We start from the raw sequence: 11,213 nt of genomic DNA on the forward strand, positions 1-11,213 counted from the left end.
TCATTGCTAGTTTGGTATTACAAATAATAGTAAGATTAAAAAGTAAGCCCTTCATTTAATATATTTAGTTGTAGGATGATAAAAGTAAATTATTGGTTATAATAACTGTCTCATTCAAATAATATGTATGTTGTACTTGTGAAAGCAAAACAGTAAGTGTCCCACAGAACATTGTCTGAGAGAAGCTATGAACAGTTTAGAAATTTTTATTCCATATTTTCACGAGATTTGTGTACCCAAAGAAGTTTGGAAGTGTGTTTGACAGTCACCAATTCCTAATAGTGCTAGACAGTCTGAAAGATTTATGCAATTTTAATTTTCTATAGAAAATGGATGGATAAACAGTAAGTCATTCACTTAATATTTTTAGTAGTAGCAAATTATGTTAGTACAGATGTTAAAATATGCAAAATAATGGTTTTTAACACAATTAAATTTAGACATTGATGACGTAATCATATGTAAAAGTATAGTAATACTGTCACAGCAAAGTTGTTAAAACCCTACAAACAGTCTTTAAAATAATGGTTTTAACATAGACAATGAATATATGTACAAGTATAATGTTCACGTTTGTAAAATTCATGTAAGATAAAACTATAAAGTATCATGTGTAAAACGAAATATTTTTTCAAGTTATAGCATAAAGTCAAATTAGTAAAAGTGTAAGTTTAATTATTGAACAATATTTAATAGATGTTTTATTGATGACGTATGACAATTTGCTTAAGATATTTTGCCTTCTTACCTGAATTTAAACTATCAGTTATACTTTACTTACTTGTGTCTTAGCATTTTTACCTTGATCCCAAGATAAAATTGGATCTCTTTTTAATTTTTAACATTATGAAAAAATAATAATTTGAAAGACATAGCACTATAGATAGTTAAAGAAATAATCAGAAAGGCATAGCACTGTAACTGGTACAAATAATAATCTTAAATTCATAAATAATATGTGGTAACTTTTTGTCCTCACATGCATTTAAATTTTTTATTTCTGATTTCAACGAGAATAATATATTCATTACGGTCATATTTTTGTTGTTAAGTATCAAGTTATATTGACAGCATAAAGTCAAACTAGTGAAAGTGTAAGTTTTAATTAATGCATAATATTTTAAGATATCATCCTTTTTAGGACATATAAATAATAAGGAAATGTAATTAACTAAGGCTTTAGTGTTTTAAACTGATTGCATTAAATACAGTCATGTTGAGATATCAAACAGTAAGTTTTATTCATTTCATGATATCATCCTTTTCGATGGTCAGGAAATGTAATAAATAATTTAGTGATAAGCTTCCTTTTTAGGATGATTAAAATGGTTAGGAAAATTAATTAATTATTAACTAATGAACTAGTGTTTTATACCAATTAAATATGGTTGTACTGATCAAATTTGCACTGGTTCAAAGGAACTATGACGCCATGGCCGCCTAGAAAGTTCTCTACTTTGGGGAAGTATTATGTAATCATTCATTGTCTATCATGGCAGCTTAGCAAAACATCCCTAACAAAGCACTCTCTTGTTATAATTTGTTCACATATGATGTCATCGTCTTTTATGACATCATCCACCCTCCCTATTGTCTAGCGATTCCCCATTGAGGGGCATCCGTTTGCCGCTAGAATGAGGCCCTAACTACTATCGTTTTCCCTCTAATCTATCACGTCTGTCACTTTTAAATTTGGAACCGCTGGTGTAGATAGCTCTCGGGTAGCTTTGCGCGAAATTCAACAAAACTTTGTAAACACAATAATGTTTGCATAATTTGCTTTGTACTTATCCATAATCCAGAAAATCCGTTCTACCCGGAGAATTATTTGAAAAACAGGTTGGTTAAAGAAGCAGAAAAAATATAATAACTGATACTTTTTTCTACTCGTAGCGTGTCATACAAAGTAGAAAAAAAAGTTACTTGAAATTCAAATATACATACTTAAGTACGTAACATAATCTTTAGATCTCAAACAAATAACCTTTTTAATCATCCTGACATATAGTTTTTCCGACTGCCGCTCTTATAGTAAAATCTCAATATTTTTTTTTTCGTGAAGTAAGTCAGACACAATTTTCTCCGTTGAACAAATCCTGTATCGATGTCAATAAAACAACAAGAAACATAACTAAAGAAATGACATTTACCTTGTCTTGATGGATCCATATTGTTAGGCATCATAGGTTGACCAGGAACACCACCAGTAGGCTAATGATGTTCAAAACAAGCTTTTTAAAGTTAATTGTATATTTTCGTACAATTTCTATTATTAATATAATTATTTAAATTAATTAATTATATATATATATATTTCTATAAATTCACAAACAGAGAATCGTGTAAATAATAATCATTTGCTTATTCAATTAATATCACTACGCTTTACAAAAATGTACTAACGTCAGAACAATTTTATTTTGAACAAGTATACACAGTAGGTTTTGTCCCTCGGTAGGGCAGCGGTAAGTCTTCGGAGTTACAATGCTAAAATCAGGGGTTCGATTCCCCTCAGTGGACACAACAGATAGCCCAGTGTGGCTTTGCTATAAGAAAACACACACAGAGTAGTTCTTTTATCATTGCAACTGTCATGTTTTATAGACTAAATCGCCATCTATCAGCTCCTTAACAAAAGAGAAAACTGATAATTGAAAGTTTTGTGCTAAAAGTTATTTGTTATTTTTTAGCTTGAACCTGGTAGCAGTATCAATTCGGTATCACCCAGAGATATTTGTAAAATGACAAATATTACAACAATATGTTATTTCACCCGTGAAACAAAATGTTTTAACAATGTATGAATGTGTTAACTTTAATTAATGTAAGGTAATTTATTTGTCAGTTTGATATATTTTAAGTTCGTGTCGTGTCGAATAATAACATATTCAGGATGATTAAACCTCAAGGTACTGAAAGTTCAATGGCGCGTCACGTGGCAACCAAATGTGTCTTAAGGTGAATTTCCACACATAAGATCAGTTTGGACTATGAAGTATCGCTTTAATTAACTGATTATCAAGTATTACTTCAATAAGTTCTTCACATTTCTTTTTTAATTATAGATGTTTACAAGTGTTCAGAATTTCTATACGTAGTTTTTATGTACGCCATCACGCGTATTCTTTATTAATTACGTCAGGATTCCGATCATCATTACAGCCATTTATTTTTTTGTTTTTTTAATTGACCGACACTGTTTCGCCCTGACACTATTCGCTGACCAACAAGTAGGATAAAGATATTACTGTACACACAGAACTCTGATACTAAACGTGCTAGAGAAAATAACATCACTGTGAACATTTATACTTCTACACGAATAAGGCCTAGCGTAAATGAGTTACGTGCGTGAAAACTACAGAATAAACAAAATTCTAAATAACCTCAAGTAAATTGAATTTCATTCGCTATTCGAGAAACAACCGCCTCTTTAAACTTTCCATTTGAACAAAACATGCCCCAAGCGTTTTGTGCTTCACGAGCAACTTAATTAAACTGAGGAACGGTATTTTTCTGCTGTCTCTTCTTGGTATGAATACAATTTCAACGTAATGACTTTCTTCTGAATAGAGGCATGCCGTAATAGGAAAACTAAACCAATCTTATTAACTGATAAAAACGTTCCCTACAGGACTCATTTTCCTTAGCTATCCAGCCCAGACACATAATTACACTGTGATGATGTGTTTATAGTTAAACAGATTGTGTTTGGTGTAATACTCATATATACTGACATGTATATAGTTAAAAAAATTGTGTATGCTGTAACTTACATATTTATTTATAAATATATTGTATATAATATAACGTACATATTGTTATGTTTATAGTTAAACGGGTTGTTTTATAATTATGATGTAATGTATATTAACATGTTTATAATCAAACAGCTAGTATATGATGTAACATATGTGATGATTTTTTCAGATGGTGCTTATTGCGCTTGTTTTTCTGGGGTTTTTTAATTGGTATAAATAAGGTGAAACTTTATGATATCGCACGATCACGTGCTAATTTTAATTTTCATATACACAGCCTACAGACAATGCGAAGAAATCACTTAAAATGCAATATAGAATTGTTACCAGAGTACACGTGACGTGTCTTTTCAGATGAAAGTTTAGTGAGAGAGGAAAGATCAGACATTAATGTACAGTCCCTAATTAGTTTCAGTTAATGGCACATTATTAAGTCGGTGCAGGTGGAAATTGGCTGTTGCTCTTTGGGTTTTTTTTTTTTTAGAGTGCCATTATCCTTAAACAGTTAGTGTGATGTAACTGACATCTCTGTTGGTGTGTTTCTAGTTAAACAGTTAATGTGGTGTAACTCTCATCTCTGTTGATGTGTTTATTGTTAAACAGTTAGTGTGATGTAACTCACATCTCTTTTGGTGTGTTTACAGTTCAGCAGTTAGTGTGATGTAACTGACATCTATCTTGGTATGTTTCTAGTTAAACAGGTAGTGTGATGTAGCTCACATTCCTGATGGTGTGTTTATAGTTAAACAGGTAGTGTGATGTAACTTACATCCCTGTTGGTATGTTTATAATTAAACAGTTAGTGTGATGTAGCTCACATTCCGTTTCTGTTCTACGTTCCATAGGTATTTATTACGTTCCTGTTAATTAAGGCACATATTCAATTCATGCTCATTTCTATTCTATTTTATTTAGACCTTCTTGTCTCCAAGGTATCCAGGAGGGCCAAGACCGGGAGTTCGAATGCCCCAGCACATGGAGTTCAGTGTGAGTTTTTACCTACTGTTTAGAGCTAATTAGACACCATAGAATTATGTTTGTTCGTTTTCATTCCTTTTTTTTTTCGAGAATTCTTCATATGATTGAAGACAAAGAGGAAACATGTCGAATCTTGCATATACTGTGTGTATAATACAAAAAGGGGAGGAGGGTGGGAGAAGAGGTCTATCTCGTTAACAAAGGGATAATATAATTATCCAAATAATAAGTTTTATATGACGTTCTAGGCAGAATTATGAATACAGCCACAACTTAGATTTTATTGTTTTTTACTGATTCAAGCGAATCACTTCACGAAGTAAATATATAAAATTCGATGTTTGTATTTTTATCCCCACACTAAGTTTCATGCTCTGACAAGTACATGGGCGTGTTTATAGTGTAGTGTGATGTAACTCACATCTCTGTTGGTGTGTTTCTAGCACATATTCCATTCATGTTCCATTAACTAATAGGAACTTAATAAATACTTATGTTTTGGTTCTTGCTAAGCGCAAAGCTACACAATGGGCTATCTGTGCTCTGCCCACCACGGGTATCGAGACCCGCTTTTTAGCATCGTAATGTCTAACAGACTTACCATTGAGTCATTGTGGAGATAAACACCTAAAGAAAATAGAACAGAAATGGAATACACGCCTCATATACTATGAACGTAAGAAATACCTATGTAAAGCAGATCAGGATTGAACATAAACAGAACACACGCCTTATTCAATAAGAACACAATAAATGTCTATGTAAAGTAGAACAGGAATTAACGTAAATACAACACAAGTCTTAATCAATAAGAACACAATAAATGTCTATGTAAAGTAGAACAGGAATTAACGTAAATAAAACACGTCTTAATCAATAAGAACATAATAAATGTCTATGTAAAGTAGAACAGGAATGAACATAAATAGAACACATGCCTTATTCAATAAGAACATAATAAATGTCTATGTAAAGTAGAACAGGAATGAACATAAACAGAACACAAGCCTTAATCAATAAGAACATAATAAATGTTTATGTAAAGTAGAACAGGAATGAACATAAATAGAACACACACCTTAATCAATAATAACATAAATAGAACACATGCCTTATTCAATAAGAACATAATAAATGTCTATGTAAAGTAGAACAGGAATGAACATAAATAGAACACACGCCTTAATCAATAAGAACATAATAAATGTCTATGTAATGTAGAACAGGAATGAACATAAGTAGAACACACGCCTTAATCAATAAAAACATAATAAATGTCTATGTAAAGTAGAACAGGAATGAACATAAATAGAACAGATACCTTATTCAATAAGAACATAATAAATGTCTATGTAAAGTAGAACAGGAATGAACATAAATAGAACACATGCCTTATTCAATAAGAGTATAATAAATGTCTATGTAAAGTAGAACAGGAATGAACATAAATATAACACATGTCTTAATCAATAAGAACATAATAAATGTCTATGTAAAGTATAACAGGAATGAACATAAATAGAACACATGCCTTATTCAATAAGAGCATAATAAATGTCTATGTAAAGTAGAACAGGAATGAACATAAATAGAACACACGCCTTAATAAATGTTTATGTAAAGTAGACCAGGAATTAACATAAATAGAACACAAGCCTTAATCAATAAGAACATAATAAATGTTTATGTAAAGTAGAACAGGAATGAACATAAATAGAACACACGCCTTAATCAATAAGAACATAATAAATGTCTATGTAATGTAGAACAGGAATGAACATAAGTAGAACACACGCCTTAATCAATAAGAACATAATAAATGTCTATGTAAAGTAGAACAGGAATGAACATAAATAGAACAGATGCCTTATTCAATAAGAACACATATAATTATATCTATGTAAAGTAGAACAGGAATTAACAAAAATAGAACATACGCCTTAATCAATAAGAACATAATAAATGTCTATGTAAAGTAGAACAGGAATGAACATAAACAGAACACATGCCTTATTCAAGAAGAACATAATAAATGTCTATATAAAGTAGAACAGGAATGAACATAAATAGAACACATGCCTTAATCAATAGGAACAAAATAAATGTTTATGTAAAGTAAACCAGGAATGAACATACAGTGTATGATATATAATAATACGCTTTAGTAACATGAACAAGTAAAACAATTATATAATCTTATATATTGAATGAAATACAAAACTTTTCTGTCTTCTACACCTACGAAATCAAACGCGAATAAATATTTCTTTGAAATTGCACAGTGAAACAGGATTGTGAAAAAAACTATTAAAAAAACAACAAATATATATTCCTTAAAGAACAATGTGGTTACTCCTTGGACTCTACATAAACACTCAAAATGTATGGTTTTAATAAATTCTATAATAACTCTTGATGATATATTGTTATGTACAAGTGGTTCCTTATTTTCTTTGCTACTGACACGTGACCAACATTTTATTAAGAAAACAATACTGCACTCTTACTTTCACGGTACATAGTTTCAAAAAAAGAAAAAGAGAGAACAACTTTTTATCAAGCATTCGGAATCAATTTAAATATTTTAATATCAGAAACTAAGCCTATCGCATTTAATTCTTTCATATTTACGTAAACACTAATTTTTTTAATTCAGTAGTTATCCAAACTTTAATCATTAATAATAAGCTTACTTAAATAACCCATCAATTAACAAATATATTTTATTCTAGGACTATAAAGTTCCCACTTAAAATACACTAAAAAGATGGGCTCCCTCCAACGATACGTCATTGACACTACAGGTCCATTATTATACGCCAAAACAAAACATGAAAATTAATCAGGAAATATGTACACTAAAATACACACGACACCACATAAACCCTGTCACAAAAAACACTTTACAAATTAATCAGGAAATATGTACACTAAAATACACACGACACCACATAAACCCTGACACAAAAAACACTTTACAAATAACGTTGTATAGCACACTTTATATCAGAAACTTTGGTTTTTGAACGGTTTGCTGTAGTTCAGGCTAGACAATACTAGCCCACGAGTTGGGGGTGGGTGTTGCCTTCCTTCTAATCTTTTTATCAGTTCCTATGCGCAGTTAATCTTATGAGCAGCTTAACGAGAATACCGTGAAACAAATGAACAACCAAACTATGGTCCAGAAGACATTATAATTTTTTGGTTATGAGATTGTACAGGTATCACTAACAAATGCATAACTTTGGTTTTTCTATTTCTGTCCCATTTATCATTCGTAATTCTTTTTTCGAAGAGATGCAACCACAGTTAAAAAAAACACCAAACATGCTCGCATTTCAATCTTGGGAGCGTTATAACGTTACAATCAATGACACTTTTCGTTGGTAAAGAGTTACTTAAGAGTTGACGGTGGGCGGTGTTGGTTAACTCTCGAGTATATTTGCGTGAAATTCCAAAAATAAAGAAACATTTATTTAGGTGTCACCAAATGCCAATTTTCACTTTGTTTCATGACATCTATATAAATAATACATTTGCGTAAGTCTGTCCGAAACTTTTCTCGCACATTTCTCGGTCAAAAGCTACAAATCTCATAGATCACGTCGAAACATGTACTTGTAGTGAGATATTTTAAAGTGGAAGCTGTATGACTTCAATAAAGTTTTTATTGTGTAAATATAAAACGTTGTTTTTCATTATTTATTATAATTTTAAAAAATCTCATATCATTAGAAATACCTTTCTCGGAGGAGTCCGGATTGCATTTTGGCTTTTCCAATCAGTATCACATTACCTATTTTTGCTTAGTCAAACTTTTAATGCACCGAGTATGCTACACGATGGCACAATGCCGTTCTCATCACGTGACGACTAGCTTCGACCTCAACTTTACTTTGTTTCTTTTTTATTTCCAAAGTATTTCACACAAACAACAATTAACCAGTATGTAATTTCCTAAAAACAATAACATCACACTAAATACAATTGCTTTGGGCTTTCTCGACTTACTTAAGTCTAAAATACGCATGTGCAGTTCGTTCAAAACCATACCCTTATCATTTTGTTTGTTTTGTTTCTGAATTTCGCGCAAAGCTACACGAGGGCTATCTGCGCTAGCCGTCCCTAATTTAGCAGCGTAAGACTAGAGGGAAGACAGCTAGTCATCACCACCAACCGCCAACTCTTGGGCTACTCTTTTACCAACGAATAGTGGGACTGACCGTCACATTATAAAGCCCTCACGGCTGAAAGGGCGAGCATGTTTGGTGTGACGGGGATTCGAACCCGCGACCCTCAGACTGCGAGTCGAGCGCCCTAACCACCTGGCCATTACTTTGGGAACACACATTCAGACGTTTCTGTATATTCAGCCAAGTTTGCCTTTATTACAACTTTACATTTATTTTACTTTGCAATAATTTAGCTTAGGTTCGTTTCATAGACTGCTATTAACACTTTTTAGCTACCTTGTTTCTTTACTACGAGTTTCTTTGTTTCAACTCGTAAAACCATCTCATACTCTGTACACTATTATAAATACCATTACTATACTTTATTGTTTACTTTACGTGTAGTTTTATTAAATAAAGTTTACGTCTACGTGAGTTTGTTTGTATGTCTGACCGCGTAATTTTTATTTTTCAAACAGACCAGGATTTATCGATCTAATACATAATGCCTGCAAGAAAGCGTAGCTTAAATGGCGTGTGTGAAAATGATAGAATAGGGAAAATTTAAGCGAAGGACATGAAAACTACCACAAATGTTTTGCGGGTCGCAGCTTATTTTTATTATTTGTTTAGGTGTCACCAAATATTGACTTTCACTTTGTTTCATGACATTCTTTATTATTTGTTAAGGTGCCATCAAATACCAACCTTTACTTTGTTTCAGGACATTTTATTGTTTGTTCAAGGTATCACCAAATGCCAACTTTAACTTTGTTTCATGACATTCTAATTATTTAGATGTTTCCACACACTGATTTTCACATACTTTTACGATATTTTTATTATTTATTTAGGTGAAACTACACCCCGTCTTTCACCTTGTTTCATGACATTTTTATCAAAGAATACTCAAGTTTCTTTGGGAGTAAAGTCATGAAACAAGGCGAAAGACGCTAGCTACACAAATGACAAAATCCCTGTGAAGTCATGACTTTAGTACAGTACATCCCACCATAATACACTATATCTCCACACAGATATATTACATCCTCATCTTGATAAAGTATACCCCACCACAAATTTTCATTGTTTTCAAAAACACCTCCTATCTACGACTTTAAAAAAGCAAAGCATCGGCATTCAGCAGTATAAATGGTTCTAATACAGCACATTCTCATCACAAATGATCACTTAGAGAGTCTCCTGGAATCTCACCACAAAGGATAATTTAGATTCTTCTTGAATCTCACCACGAAGGATCATTTAGATTCTCCTGGAATCTCATTACGAAGGATCATTTAGAAGCTATCCTAACATTAGCTTCAAGAATTTTTAGAATCATTCGGTTTTTAATGTATTGCAACATTTATAAAGTTTATCGTTTTCCGCACTACTGTGTTCTCTTCTGTCGATTGTCAGACCCGAATTCTATCTGTAGATTAATTATACAATAAAGACTGTTACTTTTGATTAAATTTAGAAAATAATCAATTTAAATGTAACTTACTTTTTTTATTCCCTATCACGTTGTTCAATAACATAGTGATGAGAGTAATCTCTTTATATTTTACCATAAAGCCATGAATCACAAAGGTTATCGTAAGTTCAGTCAACTAGAACTACAGCTTAGGAGACCTGGAATGATTAAGGCGCTCGACTGGCAATCTGCTGGTCGCGAGTTCGAATCTCGTAAACGAACATACCCGCCATTTCAGCCGCAGGGGTGTTATAATATGGCTGTTAATCCCACTTTTCGTTGGTAAAAAAGTAGCCCAAAAGTTTGTGGTGGGTAGAGCTGTGTAGCAGCCTTCCCTCTAGCCTATCACTTCTAAATTAGGGACGGCTAGCGCATATAGCCCTCATGTAGCTTTGCTCGAAATTCCAAAAACAAATAAACCAAAGCTTAGTTCAATTCAATTCAAACATGTATCGATACAAAAAGAAACATATTTTGTGATATTACATGGAATGTAAGATAATTTCAAATACTCCCAATAAAATAATTAGCTTTTTAACTCCAAAAGAAATAGAGAATGGCTGGATGTTAAATATTTGGCTGAATGACCTTTACTGTAAGTTCAGTCTTTAATTGAGACAAGTTAATTGAGAGAGATCTATGTTTTATGTTGTATTTAATTCGCTACAGGTTTAATGTTTGATTGAAAAGAATCATTATTTGAAATATAGTTCCTGAAATAATGGTTGGAGACGGCTTGAATGGGTAATGAAGAAAATCTTTAATATAAGTTTAACATAACAGCAAATGTACAACGTTTCGACAAGGTTTTGTCATTATCAGGTA

General features: G+C 32.0%; 1 protein-coding gene across 1 annotated transcript in view; it reads right to left on the bottom strand.

Annotated features, from left to right (window-relative positions):
* The window catches only part of LOC106467863 (single-stranded DNA-binding protein 3-like), a 54,858-nt gene that overhangs the window by 36,561 nt on the left and 7,084 nt on the right, over nt 1-11,213 (bottom strand). The window contains exon 2 of the mRNA XM_022396073.1: nt 2,151-2,211. Within this exon, the coding sequence (XP_022251781.1) occupies nt 2,151-2,211 (61 nt within the window). The remainder of the gene's footprint in view (nt 1-2,150; nt 2,212-11,213) is intronic.

This window comes from Limulus polyphemus, unplaced genomic scaffold (assembly GCF_000517525.1).
Source record: "Limulus polyphemus unplaced genomic scaffold, Limulus_polyphemus-2.1.2 Scaffold2769, whole genome shotgun sequence".
Lineage (NCBI taxonomy): Eukaryota > Metazoa > Arthropoda > Merostomata > Xiphosura > Limulidae > Limulus > Limulus polyphemus.